Below are 23260 nucleotides of genomic sequence, written 5' to 3'. Positions count from 1 at the left end.
TTGATGGTCTGTACAGTTGGTCATGCCATACATATGTAAACATGTACATACAGAGATCAGAATTTATCATTTTTATACAGGTCTGTACATTTTTCAATCATATGCCCATATAATTAGCTGAGGCGTCAGCAGAGCCCAAATGACTGCATGGGCCCCCTGTTCTTCGTTAGGCAGGCAGACTTTACACAGTGGTCTTTCCCCACCGCGCCTTGGCGGCAGCTGCCCCAAGCTTCAGCGCATCCCTCAACACGTAGTCCTGGACCTTGGAATGTGCCAGTCCGCATCACTCAGTCGGGGTCAACTCCTTCAGCTGGAAGATCAGCAGGTTTTGGACCACCCAGAGAGCGTCCTTCACCGAGTTGATGATCCTCCAGGCACAGTTGATGTTCGTCTCGGTGTGCGTCCCGGGGAACAGGCCGTAGAGCACGGAGTCCCACATCACGGCGCTGCTCGGGACGAACCTCGACAAACACCACTGCATTCCTCTCCAGACTTCCTCTGCATAGGCACATTCCAGAAGGAAGTGTGTGACAGACTCGTCCCCCCCGCAGCTGCTTCGAGGGCAGCGTGCGGTGCGGCTGAGAGTCCAGGCGTGCATAAAGGATCTCACAGACAGAGCCCTTCTCACCACCAGCTAAGCCATGTGTTGGTGCTTGTTGGAAAGTTCTGACGATGAGGCATTCTGCCAAATGGCTTTGACAGTCTGCTCAGGGAACCGCTCAATAGCATCCACCCTCTCCTTTTCCTGAAGGGTCTCAAGGACACTACGTGCTGACCACTTCCTGATGGACTTGTGGTCAAAGGTGTTTTTCTTCATAAACTTCTCCACGAAGGACAGGTGATACAGAACGGTCCAACTACTCGGAGCGTTCCGCGGCAGCAAGGCCAGGCCCATCCTTCGCAACACCGGGGACAGGTAGAACCTCAGTATGTAGTGACACTTGGTGTTTGCGTACCGGGGATCCACGCACAGCTTGATGCAGCCACACACAAAGGTGGCCATCAGGGTGAGGGTGGTATTGGGTGTATTTTTTCCCCCGTTGCCCAGATCTTTGTACAGCGAGTCCCTTCGGACCCGGTCCATCTTTGACCTCCATATGAATTGGAAGATGGCCCGGGTGACTGCAGTGGCACAGATTCTGGGAATAGGCCAGACCGGTGCCACGTATAATAGCAATGACAGTGCCTCACACCTGATGACCAGGTTTTTTCCCCGCGATGGAGAGCGACCGTAGTGTCCATCTGCCCAGTTTCTGCCTCACTTTGCTGATACGCTCCTCCCAAGACTTGGCGCACGCCCCAGTCCCCCCGAACCAAATACCCAGCACCTTCAGGTGGTCAGTCCTGACGGTGAAGGGGATCAAGGATTGGTCGGCCCAGTTCCCAAAGAGCATGGCCTCGCTCTTGCCTCAGTTTAACTTGGCCCCCGAGGCCTGTTCGAACTGGTCACATATGCACATGAGTCTGTGCACGGACAGTGGATCCGAGCAGAAAACGGCGACGTCATCCATGTACAGGGAGGCCTTAACTTGCAAGCCCCCGCTGCCAGGAATAGTCACCCCTCTCAGGCTCGCATCCTTCCTGATGGACTCGGCAAATGGCTCTATGCAGCACACAAACAAGGCAGGAGAGAGAGGGCAGCCCTGCCTGACTCCAGATCTGACTGGGAAGCTATCTGATTCCCACCCGTTGATTGAGACTGCACTGACAATGTTGGTGTAGAGCAGTCTGATCCAATTGCAGATTCCCTCCCCAAAGCCCATTTTGGAGAGAACATTCTCATATACGTGTGTGATATCCTGTCAAAGGCTTTCTCCTGGTCCAGGCTGATCAGGCAGGTGTCCAACCCTCTGTCCTGCACGTAGGCGATCGTATCCCTGAGGAGTGCGAGACTCTCAGCGATCTTCCTGCGCGGCACAGCACAGGTTTGGTCAGGGTGAATCACCGACCCCAGAGCAGACCTGACCCGGTTGGCGATTACCTTTGACAGAATTTTGTAATCTGCATTCAACAGTGAGATTGGTCTCCAATTTTTGAGTTCCTCCCTCTCCCTCTTCCGCTTGTAGACGAGGGTGATGATGCCTTTCCTCATGGATTCACTCATGGTACCTGCCCGAAGCATACTGACATACACCTCCAGCAGGTCCTGGCCAATCAAGTCCCACAGAGCGGAATAGAACTTGACCGGTAAGCCGTCGCTTCCGGGAGTTTTATTCTTTTCGAACGACTCGAGGGCCTTGGTCAGCTCGTCCAGAGATAGCGGCTGGTCCAGCCTCTCCCGTGTTCTGTCATCTAAGACCTCCGTGATAGAGGACAGGAACGACTGGGAGGCCGCGCTTTCGGTCGGCTTCGCGTCATACAGACTGGCGTAGAAGGATTTACTGATCCTCATGACGTCAGCCTGAGATGACGTTAGCGAGCCATCTTCTTCCTTCAGGCTGCTGAGCACAGAGCTCTCTTTGTGCACCTTCTGGAAGAAGAAACGTGAGCACGTCTCGTCCTGCTCCACCGAGCGGACCCTGGACCGGATGATTATCTTGGAGGCCTCCAAAGCAAAGAGCGAGGCTTGCTGGCCCTTCACCTCCTTGAGGTCCTCCGTGACATCCACCCCCATCGTCTGCAGCAGGAGCAGGTTCTGCACACTTTCCTGGAGCTAGGACAGTTTTCCCCGCCTCTCTCTCGCCTCCTGAACACCTTTGAGGATGAAGAACCTCTTGATGTTCCCTTTTACTGTTTCCCACCAGTCCGCTGGGGACTCAAAGAGGGGCTTCACGGTTCTCCAACCTGCGTAGTCCCTCTTGAGCTCCTCAATGTTTTCCGGGGTCAACAGCTTGGTGTTGAGCTTCCACGTTCCCTTACCAGCCCGCTGCTCGTCCTGTAGGTGACAGTCGGCCAGCAGGAGGCAGTGGTCGGAGAAGAACACCGGCTTGACGTCGGTGGATCTGACCGAGAGCGTTCGGGACACAAACAGGTAATCTATCCTTGAGCGGATAGACCCGTCCGCTGCAGTAAACCCACAGCATCCCAGCAGTACTTTCTTAATAAATAGGATGCGATCTACCGGTCTACGACCCTCTACCTTCTTCACAGTCACCCTGACTGTGTTTCGAACTCCCTGTCCAGGGCTGGACAGCTGCTGAGGTCATAGCTTTGAGATTGGCTGGTCCCCCTTAGACATTGTGGTATCTCCCCTGCCAGGTAAGTATTTAGCTACATCCCCAGCTCCACAGATAACTATGCCTGCATGCAACAAGACCCAGACAATATTCAGACTGGTGCCAAGCAGCAGCACATCTCATTTGTGTCAAACAAACTGTCCGGTTATAAGAGTCTTCTGATTACCACAGTAAATTGTGTACCTTCTCTGATTGGCTGTAGTGAATACTGTGTCCTCTCTGATTGGCTGTAAAAACAGACTTCTTGATTGGCTACAGTTAAATAGTGCTTCTTCTGTGATTAGCTGTAGTAATAAGTCTTCCCCTTTTGATTGGCTACAGCAAACCAAGTTCCCTTCCACTGTTAAAAATCACACAACACCGATTATAGTCCAACAGGTGGTTGTCACCTGATGAAGGAGCAGTGCTCCGAAAGCTAGTGCTTCCAATTAAACCTGTTGGACTATACCTGGTGTTGTGTGATTTTTAACTTTGTACACTCCAGTCCAACATCTCCAAATCATGACTGCCTTTCCCACTGGTTACAGTGAAGAGTCGACCCTGACTGATCGGTGGCTGTGATTAGTGCTTTCTCCCTGTCCCTCTGAATTTTGTAAACATTGCTCCCACTTCGCTTTGCTGCAATATTCCCTAGGTGAAAGTGAGGACTGCGGATGCTAGAGATTAGAGTTGAGAGTGTGGTGCTGGAAAAGCACAGCAGGTCAGGCAGCATCCGAGGAGCAGGAAAATCGCCGGGCAAAAGCCCTTCATCAGGAATGAGGCTGGGAGCCTCGGGGTTGGTGAGATAAATGGAAGGGGTGTGAAGCTGGGGGAAATGTAGCTGAGGTAAATGGAGGTGGGGATAATGCTGATAGGTCGGAGGGGAGGGTGGACCGGATGGGTGGGAAGGAAGTTGGACAGGTAGGACAGGTTATGAGGGCAGTGCTGAGCTGGAAGGTTGGAACTGGGATAAGGTGGGGGGAGGGGAAATGAGGAAACTGGTGAAACTGCAGTATTCCCTGTCTGATTAACTACTAACTTATTCATTAAAAGGGGCTTTGCTGGCTGAGTCAGCAATCAAGATGCTGTTTAGGAAGCAGTTGCAAGGCTTTGACCAGATGACCCTTAAGGAACAATATTATAATTCCAAATCAGGGTGGTGAGTGGCGTGAAGGTAGTCTTGCAAGTGGTGCTGTTCCCATGTAGCTGCTGCTCTTGCTGAATGGCTTGCTGTAGGATTCCTCACCTCTGACCTTCCCTGATAGCCACAGTATTAACATGGTTAATCCAGTACAGTTCCCGATCAATTGTAAATCCCAGAATGTTAATAGTTAGGGATTATGCCACTGAATGACAAGGGATGATGGTTAAATTCCCTCACATTGGTCAATGATTTGCACTTGTGTGGCATGAATGTTACTTGCCACTTCTCTCCCCATACCTAGATATTGTTGAGGTTTTGCTGCATTTGGACATGGACTGCTTCAGTATATGAGGTGCTGTGAGTGGTGCATTCCACTTCCGACATTATGATGGAGGGAAGATTATTGATGAAACAACTAAAGATGGTATGGCCAGGAAGACTGCCTTGAGGAACTCCTGCAGAGATGTCCTGGAGCTCAGATCATAGAATTCCTATGGTTTGGAAGCAGGCCATTCGGCTCATCAAGTCCACACCGATTCTCTGAAGAGCATACCTCCCTAATCCAGCCCCCACCCTACCTTTGTAACGCTACATTTCCCATAATGACAAATGCACCTAACCTGCACAACCCTGGACAATATGGGCAATTTAGCATAGCCAATCCACCTAATCTTCACATCTCTGGACTGAGGAGGAAACTGGAGCACCCAGAGGAAAGCCATACAGACACAGGGAAAGTATGCAAATTTCACAAAGTTGGTCACCCGAGGATGTATCGAACACCCCTTCTCTGATTGGCTGCAAGGGGTGAACAGTACATCCCCTTTCTCAATGGCTGCAAGAGTGAATAGTACAACCCTGGTCCTCACTTTCCACTCCACAAATCACCGGATACAGTGCGGTTATCCTCCATTATTTCAGCCACCTACAATCAGACCCCTCCACCAAAAATATATTTCCCTTCCCACCCCTATCCGTGTTCTGCAGAGACTATTCCCCCTGCAACTTCTTCATTAGGTTCACATCCCCACCAACTCACCCTCTACTCCCAGCAGCTTCCCCTGCCTCTGCATGAGATGTAAAACTTGCACCCACACCTCCCCCCCTCATCTCCATCCAAGGCCCTAAAGGATCATTTCAAATCTCGTGGAGATTTTTCTGCTCATCTATCCACCCAGTCTACTGCATCCATTGCTCTCAATGTAACCTCCTCTACGTCAAGGAGACAGGACGCCAATGCGTGGATACGTTCAGGGAACATCTCTGATCCGCACACACCAAACAACCACACTCCACCGCCCTGTGGCCAACCACTTCAAATCCCCCTCACACACCCCTAAGGACATACAAATCCTGGCCTCCTCCACCACCAAATCAAAGCTACCCACCAACTGGAGGAAGAACACCTCACCTTGAGACCCTACGACCACATGGCATCAGCATTGACTTCATTTGTTTCCAAGTCTCCCCTGACCCCACCAAATCACAGATCTAACCCTCCAACCCGACACTGCTTTCTCGACCGGTTCTCCCTCCTTCCCACCTCTCCGCTCCAGCGACCCCTTCCAACTGCATCCACCTATAGAGTCATAGAGATGTACAGCATGGAAACAGACCCTTTGGTCCAACCTGTCCATGCCAACCAGACATCCCAACCCAATCTAGTTCCACCTGCCAGCACCCGGCCCATATCCCTCCAAACCCTTCCTATTCATATACCCATCCAAATGCCTCTTAAATGTTGCAATTGTACCAGCCTCCCCCACATCCTCTGGCATCACCCACCAGCCCGTCCCCATCCTCCTACTTATCTCTCAGCCCCCTTCCCCCTCCACATTCCTGATGGAAGAGCTTATGCCCAAACGACTTCCTTGCTCCTGGGATGCTGCCTGACCTGCAGTGTCTTTCCAGCTCCACGCTTTTTTTTGACTCCCTCTCTGATTGGCTGCAGCGGTGAACAGCCCCCTCTCTGATTGGCTTCAGACATGGATGGTATTTCTCCCCCCCCCCCCCCCCCCTCTGATTGGCTGCAGCGTAAAACTGTACTCCCCGTCCTCCCAACCGCCCTCTCTGTTTGCTGTAAGGGGGTGTGCAGCACACTCCCTCTCTGATTGGCTGCAAAAATGGACCGCCCAGCCCTCTCTCATTGGCTGCAGGGGAGATCAGCCCCCTTCCTGATTCGCTGCACGGGTGAACAGCCCCCTCCGTGATTGGCTGTAGTGGTTACCTGCCCCCTACAGGCTGCAGGGATGAACAGCCCCCTCCCGGACTTGGGCTGAGGGGTGCACGGCACATCCGCTCTCTGACTGGTTGCAGCTGAGACCAGTCCTTTCTCTGATTGGCTAATTGTGGACGGAGCCCCTTTTCCTATTGGCCGTTGGGTAGCAGCACTGCGCTTCTCCGAATGGTCGGTGTTGAAGGCGCGTGGCCGCCGATTGGGCGGTATGAGTCGGCGCTGATTGGTGGCGGTTGAGCGGCTCCTGGTGCCCGCGTGGAGGGTGAGTTGGTGTCGGAATTGGCGGCGGGAGCGTTACTCCCCTTCCCCCACAATCGCGCGCCAGCTGGGCCCCCGGACTTTGAGACGGTACCCACCGCGGTTAGTGCTTCATGAGGGGCTGAACGTTCCGGTGAATGAGTTGTTCTCCGAGTAAAGGCAGGCGGCAGCCGGTTGTGATGGTGAATAGTTCACTGTCCGACTTGAAGCAGCTGGATTTTCCTCAGGCGCCAGAGACTTCAATCTCCAAAACTGGACCATTGAGCGCCAGCAGTCAGGCAGGGCATTCCCTCTTGTGTGTCTCACTCAAACCTCACAGAGAAAGTTCAACAACCTGAGGGGTCTGGACAGTGCAGATGGGGAGAAAGGGCTGGTGGGGAGGTCAAAGGTCGAGAGCTATTGCTAAGTTGGCCATACTAAATTGTCCATTAGTCAGGGGAAATGCAGTGCAATAGGTCGGGGAATGGGTCGGTGTGGACTTGTTGGACCAAATGTCCTGTTTCCACACTGTATGGGTCCGTGATGCCGACTAGACGTTCCAGCTACAAGTTCAGAAGCAACATGACATGGCGCAAGGCCCTGCTGCAACCACGGGGCGAATGTGAGGACTGCAGATACTGGAGATCAGAGTCGAGAGTGTGGCGCTGGAAAAGCACAGCAGGTCAGGCAGCATCCGAGGAGCAGGAGAATCGATGTTTCGGGAAAAAGCCCTTCATCAGGATGCTGCCTGACCTGCTGCGCTTTTCCAGCGCCACACTCTTGAGCCTGCTCTAACCACATTGAGTGTTCAGGATGTGGATTGCACAGCCTGAAAGTGGAAGATTCAACTTCATCATTCACATGGAAACCGATTCGAGAATCTGGAAAGGAACAAACAATTGTGTTGGGCCGTAGGGATCTTAAAGGGTGGGTGGGTTTGACGTTTGGTGAATCGCTCTTTCAAAGGGCCAGCACAAACATGACCAGCTGAATGGCCTCCTGTGCTGTAACCTGTCTGCATTTCACTCAACTACAATACCTGATGTTGTAGGGTGGCTGGTTTCTAAGCTAAATCCAGGGCGACACAGCCCTACAGCTACAAATGGCATCCGATGATCGCAGAGTGCACTCTGTCATCGTCACTTTGGTGGTCAGCAGCCCTGACAACTCCCAAGAGTTTAGTTACAGGTCCATTTCTTCTTCAACCAAATTTCACAGAAATTATTGCGCACAATCTGGAGGATTTCCAGAAATAGGGTGGGGTGAAAAATTTTGAAAACGTGCAGCATGAGGCGAGTGTCGACACAAGACAATCTCAGTGTAAGTTGAAGTTGTTCAGCGAGTATGTCTTTCTAGTGTTTTAAATTTGGACACTGACATATCTCCCACCTGATTGCCAGACACATCTGTTCACTTTAGTGCCAACCACAGGTTGGATGAAGATAACCTGACTCCTAATTTAAGTCATACAGTCATAGAGATGTACAGCATGGATTCCTGAAGAAGGGCTTATGCCCGGAACGTCGATTCTCCTGCCCCTCGGATGCTGCCTGGCCTGCTATGTTTTTCCAGCACCACACCTTTCAACTCCTAATTTGAATCCTACATTTTAGTGTTTTCATTGAGGAGTGGATTTTGTGAATTTGGCACTCTCCTGGGGGCATTATTTGGCCAAAGCCATGATCGTTCAATCAGAATCTGTTCTTAGAAATCAGGAATGTATACTTTTCTGATAAAATATACACTCCCCATCCAAAGTCAGAAATCTGAAAAAAAAAACAAACAAAAGTCCAGGGTCATTTGGAAAACAAATCTGTTTTGCTGGCCGTGGAACCTTGTTGCAATGTCTGGTGGTCAATCAGGATAATTCACCAGCTTTCAAATATCTTGGAAAGTTCCAAGGAGGTGATAATGTGTAATTAAAAGTACAGGGTTGTTCCCAATTTAAATGGATGTCAAAGTGAGAATAGAATTGACGCTAGTATTAGTACTGTGTACGATAAAATAGTGGACAATCCTTACTATGTAATTTACTTTCAAAGATAGGCAACAAAACCAGAAACTGCAGCAGGAACTCAGCAGGTTCTGGCAGCATCTGTGGAATTCATGTGGGGAAGTATTGGGAATGGAGTTAACCAGAGTGTCCTGGAGAGAATGGCCATAGAGTCATAGAGATGTACAGCATGGAAACAGACCCTTTGGTCCAACCCGTCCATGCCGACCAGATATCCCAACCCGATTAAGTTCCACCTACCAGCACTCGGCCCATATCCCTCCAAACCCTTCCTATTCATATACATTTTCAAATGCCTTTTAAATTTTGCAATTGTACCAGCCTCCACCACTTCCTCTGCCAGCTCATTCCATATATGCACCACCCTCTGCGTGAAAAGTTGTCCCTGAGGTCTCTTTTATATCTTTCCCCTGTCACCCTAAACCTATGCCCTCTGGTTCTGGATTACCCCACCTCAGGAAAAAGACTTTGTCCATTGATCCTATCCATGCCCTTCATGATCTGAGAAACCTCTATAAGGTCACCCCTCAACCTCTGACGCTTCAGGGAAAACAGCTCCAGCCTATTCAACCTCTCCCTATAGCTCACATCCTCCATTCTGGCACCATCCTTGTAAATATTTTCTGAACCCTTTCAAGTTTCGCAACATCTTTCCGATAGGAAGGAGACCAGAATTACATGCAATATTCCAAAAGTGGCTGAACCAATGTCCTGTACAGTCACAACGTGACCTCCCAACTCCTGTACTCAATACTGTAACTAATAAAGGAAAGCATACCAAATGCCTTCTTCACTACCCTATCTACCTGCGACTCCACTTTCAAGGAGCTATGAACCTGCACTCTAAAGTCTATTTGTTCAGCAACACTCCCTAGGACCTTACCATTAAGTGTATAAGTCCTGCTAAGATTTGCTTTCCCAAAATACAGCACCTCGCATTTAACTGAATTAAACTCCATCTGCTACTTCTCAGCCCACTGGCCCATCTGATCAAGATCCTATAGTAATCTGAGGGAACCTTCTTCACTGTCCACAACACCTCCAATTTTGGTGTCATCTGCAAACTTACTAACTGTACCTCTAATGTTCACATTCAATTAATTTATATAAATGATGAAAAGTAGTGGACCCAGCACCAATCCTTGTGGCACTCCACTGGTCAAAAGCCTCCAGCCTGATAAACAACCCTCCACTACCCCCCTCTGACTTCTACCTTTGAGTCAGTTCTGTATCCAAATGGCTAGCTCTCCCTGTATTCCATAAGATCTAACCTTGCTAACCAGTCTCCCATGGGGAACTTTGTCAAGTGGCTTACTGAAGTCCATAGAAATGATGTCTACCGCTCTGCCCTCATCAATCCTCTGTTACTTTTTCAAAAAAAAACGCAAGTTTGTAAGACATGATTTCCCACATACATAGCCATGTTGACCATCCCTAATCAGTTCTTGCCTTTCCAAATACATCTAAGTCCTGTTCCTCAGGATTCCTTCCAACAATGTGCCCACCACCAACGTCAGGCTGACTGGGCTATAATTCCCTGGCTTGCCCTTGCCACCTTTCTTAAATAGTGGTACCACATTAGCCAACCTCCAGTTTTCCTTCTTTTTCTTAACCAAACCCTTAACATCTCTAGTCATCCAGCATTCCCTACACCTACCAGCCTTTCCTTTCACCCAACTGGAATATAGTGTCTCTGGACTCTCATTATTTCACTTCTGAAGGCTTCCCATTTTCCAGCCATCCCTTTACCTACGAACATCTGCCCCCAATCAGTTTTTGAAAGTTCTTGCCTAATACCGTTAAAATTAGCCTTCCTCCAATTTAGAACTTCAACTTTTAGATCTGGTCTATCCTTTACCATCACTATTTTAAAACTAATAGAATTATGGTCGCTGTCCCCAAAATGCTTCCCCACTGACACCTCAGTCGCCTGCCCTGCCTTATTTCCCAAGAGTAGGTCAAGTTTTGCACCTTCTGTGGTAAGTACATCCACATACTGAATCAGACAATTTTCTTGTACATACTTAACAAATTCCTCTCCATCTATACTCTTAACAGTATAGTAGTCCCAGTCTATGTTTGGAAAGTTAAAATCTCCTACCATATCCACCCTATTATTCTTACAGATAACTGAAATCTCCTTACACATTTGTTTCTCAATTTCTTGCTGACTGTTAATGGGTCTATCACACAATCCAAACAAGGTGATCATCCCTTTCTTATTTCTCAGTTCCACCCAAATAACTTCCCTGAATGTATTTGCAGGAATATCCTCCATCAGTACAGCTGTAACGCTATCCCTTATCACTCCCCCATCTCTCTTGCCTTCCTTTCTATCCTTCCTGTAGCATTTGTATCCTGGGACATTAAGCTGCCAGTCCTGTCCATCCTTGAGCCACATTTCTCTAATTGCTATGATATCCCAGTCCTGTGTTCCTGACCTTGCCTTGAATTCATCTGCCTTCCCTGTTCGGCCTCTTGCACTGAAATAAATTCAGTTAAATTTATTAATTGCACCTTGATCTCTGCTTTGTCCCTGCCTGCCCTGACTGTTTGACTTGCTGCTTTTCTCAACTGTACCAGTCTCAGATTGATGTCTTTTCTCACTATCTCCTTGGGTCCCACCCCCACCTTACTAGTTTAAATCCTCCCGAGCAGCTCTAGCAAATCTCTCTGCTAGTATATTAGTCCCCTTCAAATCCAGGTCCAATCCATCCTTCTTGTACTGGTCCCTTCTACCACAGAAGAGATTGCAGTGATCTAAAAATGTGAATCCTTCTCCCATACACCAGCTACTCAGCCATGTATTCATCTGCTCTATCCTCCTATTCCTACCATCACTAGCTTGTAGCACCAGGAGTAATCCAGATATTACTACCCTTGAGGACCTCCTTTTTAAATTCCTGCCAAACCCTCTATATTCTCCCTTCAGAATCTCATCCTTTTCCCTTCCTATCTCGTTGGTTCCAATGTATGCAATAACCTCCTTCTGGTCCCTCTCCCCTTTGAGAACATTCTGCACCCTGTCTGAGATATCCTTGATCCTGGCACCAGGGAGGCAACGCACCATTCTGATTTTTCGCTGCTGGCTACGTCTGTCTGTGCCTCTGACTAGAGAGTCCCTTAACACAAGTGAATGCTCGGAACCCGACGTACCCCTCATTGCATTAGAGCCTGTCTTGATATCAGAAACTCGGCTGTTGGTGCTACATTCCCTGAGAATCCATCACCCCCTACATTTTCCGAAACAGCACACTTGTTTGAAGTGGGGATAGCCACAGAAGATTCCTGCATTACGTGCCTGCCTCTCTTACCTTTCGTGGAGTTAACCCATCTATGTGACTGTAACTGCAGCTTTTCTCCCTTCCTACAACTGCCATCCATCACACCCCCTTGGTCTTGTAAATTCCTCATTGCCTCTAACTGTTGCTCCAAACGAATCATTTGATCTGATAGGATTCGCAACTAATGGCATTTATTGCAGATCTAGTCCTCAGTAACACGTAAACCCCTTCTAAACTCCCACATCCAACAAGAAGAACATATCACTCTACTAAAAGGCATTTTGGCTTCTTCCAATCTACAGACCCAGAAAATAACACCGTCTTATTCCTCGACAAAACACTGCTGCATGCTAACTTAATACTTATGACTTAAGAGACATATCTCAATAAAACATATAATCAAGAAAGAGCCCACTCTACTCACTATTGTAGATTTACAGCAAGGCTGTACTTAAAACTATTCACTTATCTGTTTCTGTGCTGTGACCTCTCCCAAACAGGTTCCTCCAAGATCAGTTGTGTGTTTGTTAAGTTTTCTTGGACATACTCCGATGTCCAGCGATACATGAATTCAAGCAGCAAAGGCAGTAACTGCGCAGGTTCACTGCTCTGTCAGTTAGCAGTATGGGTTTCTTTCTCACTCTTTCTTCTGCACTGACCACGTACAGCCTATTGTCTGTCCTTCTCCCTTTTAAAAGTGCCGTTGTTTTGACTCTTTTTTTCCTCCAAATTTCCAAAACAATGCAACAGCATATAAAACAGTAATTGCTGCTCCTGGAATTCGAGGAAACCTCCAACACCTAAAATACCCCAAAAAAGGAGCAGCCTGTTAAAGCCAGAAATTTTTCCTGTCCTCCATCTTGGATTACCCAGAAATGTGAGGATTGATTTTTGCATTGAGGATCTGTGCTGTTGGTAGAAGAGTGGAGGGAAAGTTTTTGGAGGGAGTTGAAAATTAAAAGTGTGTGTGCTGGGAAGGTAGGATGAACTTCATGTGTTTCAGCTAATCCCTCCAAACTCTAGAGCTGAACCTCCTCTCTGTTGTGAGTGCTGTTAGTAAAACTATATATCAGTGGCTTGGTGCAGTGTGACATCTTACACCAGCTGGGGAGGATGGGTTTGAGCACTGAAACAAAGCATGCTTTTGTTCCAAATGTCAATTGGACAATATGTCAGATGATTGAGCTATAATTGCTACTTTGTTGTCAGTGAATGAAACTAGATTTGGAGGAAACAACTGAGCTTGAATATTTTGGCTGGTGAGTTTATGCAAAACCTGAAGTTTAGATTTGTTACAAATCTGCATTGTGGCCTCTTTTATTTATTGAAGTGGCACTTTCTTTGCAGAGACATGGAATGTTTGGACTTGGCATTCTTCAAACTCTGGCCTCTTGTGCATCCTGTCTTTCTTTGCCTCATGATTGGCAGCTATGTCTGCAGCTACGCAAGCCATAACTAGTTGCTTCTTAAAGCCTTCTTGACCAGACGTTTGGTCAGCTGTCCTTGTGTGGCTGGTTGTCAGATCTTTGTTTGATTACACTTCTCCTATGACAACAACAATTTAGATTTATATAGCATCTTAATTGCAGCAAGACAGGCCAAAGCACTTTGCAGGAGTATTGTCAAAATTTGACACTGAGCCACATGCGTTATTAGATAGGTCATCAAAATCCTGGTGAAAGTGATAGATTTTAAGGCATATCATAAAAGAGGGAGTGGTATAAAGGTTTTAAGACAGAATCCCAGAGCTTTAGGGCCTTTGCAGCTGAAACATGTCTACCAATAGCAAAGTGACTAAAATCATGATGTTAAAGAGCCTAGATTTGTAAATATCACAGAGGATTAGAGCCAAAGCAGTTACAGAATTTGGTTCTGAAGAAGGGTCACTGGACCTAAAATGCTAACTTTGCTTTTTTTCCACAGATCTCGCCAGGCCTGCTGAGTTTCTCCAGCAATATCTGTTTTTTGCTTCAGATTTCCAGCATCCACGGTCTTTATTGTAGGAAAATCAAGCGTTATTGTTAATTATTTGCAGTGCACTGGCACTGAAATGAAGGGCCAAATGACCTCTTTCTATGTTATAGAATTTGACAACCTAGGAAGGGCATCAGTAAATGTTATTTTAGAGTTCTTGTGCAACTGTTGCAACAGCAAACAAACCTGAACCTTCACACACAATCTGTGAATGATTATACAAGATTGTTGAAACATTGTTTAGAGTGGCGATTAAACAATTTAGAGAACCTTGGTTGTTAATTGACATAAGTTCTAGGCGTCATCATTACTCTCATGCGATTTTAATTTTTGTTGCAGCAGAAATCCTTACTGGAAAAAGGCTTTTCAATTATGGCAAATATCATTGGTAACACTTCAGACAGGTGGGAAACTCATACTGCAATGCTGGTGGAACCCCTCAGTACCAATGATCCAGAGGTATGTCAGAAAACAAAATTATCTTGTCAATTTTTCTTTATGAAGTGATTTGTTTCTCAAAACCAATCTCCTATCAGTAGGCTAAGCCGTGCCCCAGTACCAGTCCAACGCAGTACAGACTCAAAAATCGTTCGGCACCAGAGTTTAGAAGTTAAAACTATGAGAAAATGCTAAACAGGCTGGCCTTTCTCTAGAAATCAGAAATCTGAGAAGTGACTTGTTACAGATCTTTGACATTGTGAAGGGATTCCTTAGAATAGGATAGAGAAGATGTTTCCACTTATGGGTTTATTTGGAAAATCACTAATAAATTCAGTCAAGAATTCAGGAGAGACTTTTTTTTCCAAAAAGCTGATACAAAATAGAACTTGTTACCACAAGGAGTAGTTGAGACAAATAACATTGATACATTTAAGGAGAAATTAGATAATCACATGAAGGAGAAAGGAATAGATAAAGTTCTGAAGAGTATCTGAATTAGAGTAGAAGGAAGCTTGCATGGACCGTAAATAGCAGCATGGACTAGTTGGGATGACTGACCTGTTTCTGTGCAGTATATTCTGTGAAACATAGAGTAGATGGGACCTTAAACTAACAAGAGTGGTGAAGGATAGAAATATTAAAATCAAGGTAAATTCAGGTGCCCTAAGAGTAAAGACAAGACTAAGGAGCAAGAATGTGATTTGGGTAAAATCTCACAAGTTGTGTCAGAAAGGTTAAACCCTGATGATAGGACATTGGTGATAATACTATATAATGGAAAATAGTAAAGAATTACATTTGATGGTACCTGTGTCTAATGGAAGGTGCATTCATTGCAAGATAGATGAATTGATGGCAAAAAAAAAATAAAGCAAGAAATTATAAACCAGCTAGCCTGACATTTGCAGTATAGAAAATGCTAGATTCCATTATAAAAAGGATAGAATAGAGTCAATATGGATTTACAAAAGGTAAATCCATGCTTGACAAAAATACTTGAATTTTTCAAGGATATAACTTGTAGAGTTGATAAAGGAAAGCCAATGCATGTGGTTTACTTGGACTTTCAGAAGGCTTTTGATAAGATAAGACGTTGAGATTGGCATATAAAATTAAAGTGCATAGGATTGGGGGTAGTATTTTCCATTATATAGTATTATCACCAATGTCCTATCATCATGGTTTAACCTTTCTGACACAACTTGTGAGATTTTACCCAAATCACATTCTTGCTCCTAAGTCTTGTCTTTACTCTTAGGGCACCTGAATTTACCTTGATTTTAATATTTCTATCCTTCACCACTCTTGTTAGTTTAAGGTCCCATCTACTGTATGTTTCACAGAGAACTGGTTGACAGACAGGAAGAAAGGAGTAGCAGGAAGCAGGTCATTTTCTGGGTGACAACCAGTGACGGCTCACATACCACAGGGGTCAGTGCTTTGACTCCAGCCATTTGCAATATATATATCAATGATTTAGACGAGCGAACTAAATTAAATAACTCCAAGTTTACAGACAATATAAAGTTGGCTGGGATGGTGAACTGTGAGTTAGATGCAGCCTTGCTTCGGTGTGATTTGGTCAAGTTGAGCGAGTGGACAAATGTATGACAGATACAATATAATATGGATAAACATGAGATAACAAAAATAAGGAGGCAGATTATTATCTGAATGGTGATCGATTGGGTAAGGGGTGATGCAATGAGACCTGGGTGTCCTGTACACCAATAGTTGAAAGTAACATGCAGGTGAAGCAGGCAGTGAAGAAAGCAAGTGGTATGTTGGCCTTTATAGCAAAGGGGCCTGCAATTATGCAGGGCATTGGTGAGACTAAAACTGGAGTATTGTGTGCAGTTTTGGATCTCCTTATCTGAGGAAGGATGTTCATCCTTCGGAGGTAGTATCATGAAAGTTAACCAGACTGATTCTTGGGATGGCAGCAGTAATATATGGGAAGAGAGTGGATCAGTTAGGATAATATATCAGTTTTGAAGAATGATGGGAAATCTCATAGAGAACGTCAAAATTGCTAACAGGACTAGATAGGTTATACATAAGAAGGATATTCCCAGTGACAGGGTGTTAACAGCCAGGAGTCACAGTTTAAGGTGTGAGAGTTTAAAAAAAACTAGGAAAAATAGGAAAGGAGATTGTGGAGTAAAGGATCAGATGAGGCAGTGGATAAAAAATATTTTGGTCCAGAAAACTAGGATATAGACAGTATAATTGAAATTAAGAAACTACAAATGGCAGAAAACATTGGCGGCTGTAATTTGTCAGCCTACTAACAGTAACCAACATTTCAGACAGTGTAAATCTGGAAAACAGAGGAGCGTGTGACAAGAGTTGTGTAATTATTGTGAAACACTTAGTTTTCACCTAAACTGAACAAACTAAAATGGAAAATAGTAGTTTGGAGTCATGAGTTATGGAATGCATACAAGACACAGTATCACCCTCGCCAATTTGCCAACCTCACAGTCGTTTGTCGCTTGGCTGCGTATTAATTGGCTAAGGGTGGAACTTCTAACTCTATTTGGACACAAAGTCTTATCTTAGCCACTGGTCATGTGAATAGCCAGCAGATCTATAATCCCAGGTTCGAGTGCTGGAATTTCAGCCAGTCCCCAAATTGTAAGAACGAATGCTGGCCAAACTGAAGGCAGGTTCAGGGTACTCGCAGTGTCTGGCTGACAGCCCCAGTGAGGAAGTTGGAGGTGCAGAATGTGTAAGGCTAGGGGAAGAGATAAAGGCGATATGCCCCTGGCGAATGCCACCAGTCGGAACACAGGTCTTGGAAGGAGCTACCATCCTTTCCTATGCAGCTAAAACTGCTGGACAAAAGAATGACTAGGGTAGGAATAGGTCCAGTCAAGGATAGTAGTGGGAAGTTGCGTGTGGAGGCTGAAGAGATTGGGGAAACACTGAATGAATACTTTTCGTCAGTATTCACTCAGGAACAGGACATTGTTGTCGATGTGAATACTGAGTCACAATTAAGTAGAATGGATGGCTTTGAGGTATGTAGAGAAGACGTGTTGGAAATTCTGGAAAGGGTGAAAATAGATAAGTCTCCTGGGCCTGATGGCATTTATCCTAGGATTCTGTGGGAAGCAAGGGAGGAGATTGCAGAGCCATTGGCCTTGATTTTTATGTCCTCGTTGTCTACAGGAGTAGTGCCAGAAGATTGGAGGCTAGCAAATGTGGTTCCCTTGTTCAAGAAGGGGAGTAGGGATAACCCTAGTAACTATAGGCCGGTGAGTCTCACTTTTGTTGTGGGCAAAATCTTAGAGAGAATTGTAAGGGATAGGATTTATGAACATCTGGATAGGAATAATGTGATCAAGGATAGTCAGCATGGTTTTGTGAAGGGCAGGCCGTGCCTCACAAACCTTATTGAATTCTTTGAGAAGGTGACTAAGGAGGTGGACGAGGGGAAAGCGGTAGATGTGGTGTATATGGATTTTAGTAAGGCGTTTGATAAGGTTCCCCATGGTAGACTACTGCAAAAAATACGGAGGTATGGCATTGAGGGTGAGTTGGAGGTTTGGATTAGGAGTTGGCTGGCTGGAAGAAGACAGAGGGTAGTAGTTGATGGCAAAGTTTCATCTTGGAGTGCCGTCACTAGCAGTGTTCCGCAAGGATCTGTTTTGGGACCATTGCTGTTTGTCATTTTTATAAATGACCTGGAGGAGGGGTTAGAAGATTGGGTGAGCAAGTTTGCGGATGATACGAAAGTCGGAGGAGTTGTAGACAGTGAGGAAGGATGTGGCAGGTTACAGCGGGATATAGATAAGCTGCAGAACTGGGCAGAAAGGTGGCAAATGGAGTTCTATGTAGGTAAGTGTGAGGTGATTCACTTTGGTAAGAGTAACAAAAAGATGGGGTACTGGGCTAATGGTCGGATACTTGGTAGTGTGGATGAGCAGAGGGATCTTGGTGTCCATGTACACAGATCTTTGAAAGTTGCCACCCAGGTAAATAGTGCGGTGAAGAAGGCATATGGCGTACTGGCTTTTATTGGTAGAGGAATTGAGTTCCGGAGTCCTGAGGTCATGTTGCAGTTGTATAAGACTCTGGTGCGGCCGCATCTGGAGTATTGTGTGCAGTTTTGGTCGCCATACGATAGGAAGGATGTGGAGGCACTGGAACGGGTGCAGAGGAGGTTTACCAGGATGTTGCCTGGTATGGTAGGAAGATCGTATGAGGAAAGGCTGAGGCACTTGGGGTTGTTTTCATTGGAGAAAAGAAGGTTTAGGGGTGACTTGATAGAGGTGTACAAGATGATTAGGGGTTTAGATAGGGTCGACAGTGAGAATCTTTTTCCACGTATGGAGTCAGCTATTACAAGGGGGCATAGCTTTAAATTAAGGGGAGGTAGGTATAGGACAGATGTTAGGGGTAGGTTCTTTACTCAGCGAGTCGTGAGTTCATGGAATGCCCTGCCAGTAGCAGTGGTGGACTCTCCCTCATTATGGGCATTTAAGCGGGCATTGGATAGGCATATGGAGGATAGTGGGCTAGTGTAGGTTAGGTGGGCTTGGATCAGCGCAACATCGAGGGCCGAAGGGCCTGTACTGCGCTGTATTCTTCTATGTTCTATGTTCTAACCCACTTGATGTGAACCCCTCTCATACGGTAAGAATAGAAACAGATCCCAAAACAGACACCCAAGTGCCCATCATTTGACTACTAAAGGGCCTCAATTGGCCTAAGGGTGAATGGGTTACCTAGGCCTCCACCTCCCCATGTGAAAAGGGACATAAGTCAGTAGTGCACAGTTAAACAGCGGCAGGCTGAGTGCTGAATTTTGTGAGCCCTATACTTTTAAACCCACTGATGGGGCGCTTTAATGTTCTACCCAATCAGTAGAGGAACCTGCAAGAGACAAATGATTTTGCATCTATCATTGCATGATAAGTCATTTAAAATTTAGATGTGAAGATATTTCTTGTGAATGTCTGGAATTTTCCACCCCAGAGAGTTGTGGAGGCAAGATCACTTCATTTAAAGAGGACGAAGGCAGATTTTTGAGCTGGCAGGATATTGAGGATATTGAACTGTCATGAAAGAGAAGTTGAGGCCTGAGGTAAATCAGCCATGATCTTGTTGAATGGAGGGATCAGATAGCCTACTCTTGCTCTCATTTCTTATGTTCCTATGAAACAATGTGCAAGGTTTTGGACAAAAGACTGGAGATTGGCATTAAATGCAGTGCAGAGACAATGTACCAAAGCCTCCTTGTGCGATGGAATACTCTCCGCTTGTCTGGATGAGTCCAACAACACTCAAGAAGCTTGACATGATCCACAGTCCACAAGTGGACAAAGCAGTCTGCTTGATTGGCAACAGATCCATAAACATGCAGTTCCTTAAGTGGCAACTTCCAAACACACAACCATTGTCATCTGGAAGGACAGGGGGAACTAATACGTGGGAACACCACCACTGTATGATCCATTCCAAGTCTCTCACCATCCTGACTTGGAAATATATCGCCTTTCTTTAGGTGTTACTAGGCCAAAGTGCCTTAGAAGCTGCCAAGCAGTTTGGACTAGCTAAGTGACTGGGCAACTCCCAAGGCTGTAGAATGGTCCCCATTGTTTGGAAGGTAATAAGTGTAACCCTAACTGTTCAAGAAAGAAGGGAGTGAAGATTTAGGAAAACTTTGACCAGTTGTCCTGACATATTGTCTGGAGTTTAGAAGAGTGAGACGCAAAAGTCTTATTGAATCGTAAAAAACTCTGAAGGGGCTTGATAGAGTAAAAGCTGAGACATTACTTTTGCTAACTAGTGAAATGAAAACAGGAGCACGGTCTTAGAAAAGGGGCTGATCACTTGGGACTGAGATGAAGGTAAATTACTTCACTCCATAGAATCCACAGAATTCTCTACTCCAGAGGTTTAAGGATGCTGTATCTTTGAAAATATTTCTGACTGTGACAAGCAGATTTCCAGTGAGTAAGGGATATTTAGACTGAAGGGTGGATTTGAAGCTCATGATCAACCATCATCTTGTAGAATGGTAAAACAAGATTGACAGACTGGTCCTAATCTTGCTTCTTGTGTTTCCTATTTCTCACAAGTGGATGAAACACTATAATCTATTAATAAGGACATGGGAATACAGCATTAGACAAAGCACAATCTGATTAAACCAAGTCAGTATAGTTTTATGAAAGGGAAATTATGTTTGACAAATCTAATAGAGCTTTTTGAGAGTAGGGTAGATAAAAGGAACCAGTAGATGTGGTACATTTGGATTCTTAAAGACAGGACAAAATTCCACAGAAGAGTTATTGCACGCCTTAAAAGCTCAAGTGATTGTGGTAGTATATTAGCATGTATTATAGATTGATGAACAGTCAGAAACAGGGAGTTGTAATAACCAGTCATTTTTGCGATGGCAGGTGTTAATTTATGGAGTGCTGAAAGGTCAGCATTTGGACTTTCGTTATTTATAGTCTTTCTCAATGATTTGGTAAAAGAACGAAGTGTAATATATCCAAGTTTGCTGTTGATTCACAATGAGTGAGGATATAAACCGTGCAGAGCACGCAAAGAGGATGCTGGGAGCTTTGGACCAGTTAAGAGATTGAACAAGAAGGTAGTGGATGGAGTATAATGTGCTTAGAGGATTGCAGAAACAGGTTTTTATAAAAAATAAGACTGGTAAATGATGCTTAGTGACAAGGGTGTCTATTCAAAAGAAACAAAAGTAACATGTAGGTACAAATAATTAGAATGATAAATGGTTTGCTAGCCTTCATTGCAAAGAGATTGAAGAAAGGAGGTTTCGTTAAAATTGTATAATGCTTTGGTGAGATCACATCTGGAATATTTTATACTGTTTTGGAACCCATCAGCTGAAGGAAGAATATACTTGTTTTAGAGGGAATTCAACAAAGGGGTTCAGCAGATTGTTTCTTGGAATGAGTGGAATACCCTATGTGAAGAGGTTTGAGTAGAATGGACTGATGCTGTCTAGCTTGGAAGGCTGAGATGTGATCGCATTCAGACAAAGTACTTTGAGGTAGGGGTTAAAAGCTACTTTCCCTTGCTGAGGTGTCAACAGTTATCATAATCAAACTATTTTGGACTGTGATGAGGAGAAATTTCTTCATTCAAAAGATTGGGAATCTTTAAAATGATCTAACTCAGGCTCCTGTAAGTATTTAATTATTGAATTTAATAAATTTCAAAGCAGTAAGGGAACCAAGGAATGTGAGGTAGGACAGGAAAGTGAGATTGAGGAAGAAGTTCATCTGTAAACTTATTGAATGATGGAATGGGCTCAAGGGGCCGAGTGGTCTACTGTTCCCATTTCATATGAGCAGATGGCTTCAATTGGGTAAAGTGCCCCAGGCTCAGGAATAGTCTATGGGAATGTGGTGGAGAAGAAAATTAAGTTGAATTCTAGCTCCTGATTGCTCGACTCAAGTGATCAATCCATGGAAGATTTATCATAGTTGGTGATGATGTGACCTTATTTCTGAGCTGGAAAGGTTACTACCCCTTGACTTGTGCTGAGAAACAGCATTTATAAAAGTTTTAAAAATCATTTATATTTCCCTGCCAGGTATATGACATCATTAAGAAGGAGAAGAGCCGTCAGAGACTTGGCTTGGAGCTCATTGCCTCTGAGAACTTTGCAAGCCGAGCTGTGTTGGAGGCTCTGGGCTCGTGCATGAATAACAAATATTCTGAGGGGTATCCTGGACAGAGGTATGGACTTGGTGCTCATCTTGCTTTGAATGACTGCATCATTTGTTCTGACATGTGACTGCACCAAACTGCACTTAAAAGTTAGAATGATACATTGGTGTGGCAGGAGTAATGTGTTTAAAATCCCCAGCTCTCCCAAATGCAATGGGACAGCAACAATTTACATTGATACATAGCATCATTTGACATTGCAATCCGTAACAAGGTGCATCAAAGGACGTTATCAAAGATGCAGTGGGTTTATTTTATCTCATCTATATCACCTGGAACTTATCTAAATTGTCTGTTTTCAGTTTTCAACACTTCCAATACCATAATGACTGCACTTCAAAAGTACAGAAGTTAATGTAAAATACTTTAGATTGTCCTGTGATCCTAATGGACTCGATATAAATGCAAGAGTGTGGTGCTAGAAAAGCACAGCAGGTCAGGCAGCATCTGAGGAGCAGGAAAATCGAAGTTTCGGGCAAAAGCCCTTTCCAACACCACACTCTTGACTTTAATCTCCATCATCTGCAGTACTCACTTTCACCTACTATATAAATGCAAATCAATTTATTTTCTTTTTGCTGCCCTCTAAATTAAACAGCAATAGCAATTGGTTTCTGAGCCTTTGAAGAGCTGACTACTCAATACCTGTTGAAATAACTCCAAGGAGCCAGATATCCTGTCACCAAGTCAACCTTTATTTACGTGTACGCAGTACACAGGCTCTGACCAGCTAGCTCAGAGCCAATGCGTAGAATCAAGAGACTCTCTGTATCTCCTGTTTATATCTCTCAGCCAGAACTCCTGATTTGCCCAGGTTAACAACCCCAATCAAGGATCTCACATTAATATTGCCTTTAGTTAAACCCGATTCAATCATTGAACTAATTCCAGTTCCGTGTTTTCTGAACCTAGTGAAATCATTATTAAGCACAGCTAACAGTGGTGAGAACTCAGCAGATCTGATTTGTTGAGGCGTTTTTATTTCACCAGATGTTTGGATGCTGTTTATGGGAAGCTTGTCATTAGTCACTCCTTTTTACATAGGATGCTTGGGGA

General features: G+C 45.2%; 1 protein-coding gene across 3 annotated transcripts in view; it reads left to right on the top strand.

Moving 5' to 3' along the window:
• Nucleotides 1-6643: 6643 nt before the first annotated feature.
• Nucleotides 6644-23260, top strand: part of shmt1 (serine hydroxymethyltransferase 1 (soluble)) — a 40142-nt gene continuing 23525 nt past the window's right edge. The window contains exons 1-3 of one of the 3 annotated variants that reach the window (XM_043711856.2): nt 6644-6797; nt 14387-14503; nt 22068-22213. In XM_043711856.2, coding sequence (XP_043567791.1) covers nt 14417-14503; nt 22068-22213 — 233 coding nt within the window. In that variant the 5' untranslated portion in view covers nt 6644-6797; nt 14387-14416. Of the gene's footprint in view, nt 6896-14383; nt 14504-22067; nt 22214-23260 lie in introns of all 3 variants that reach the window. The other 2 variants (XM_043711858.2, XM_043711855.2) reach the window with 2 other exon arrangements.

This window comes from Chiloscyllium plagiosum, unplaced genomic scaffold, assembly GCF_037043375.1.
Source record: "Chiloscyllium plagiosum isolate Xiang-an unplaced genomic scaffold, Cpla_swu_hap1 HiC_scaffold_20, whole genome shotgun sequence".
Taxonomy (NCBI): Eukaryota; Metazoa; Chordata; class Chondrichthyes; order Orectolobiformes; family Hemiscylliidae; genus Chiloscyllium; species Chiloscyllium plagiosum.
This window is presented reverse-complemented; position numbering and strand designations above follow the sequence as displayed.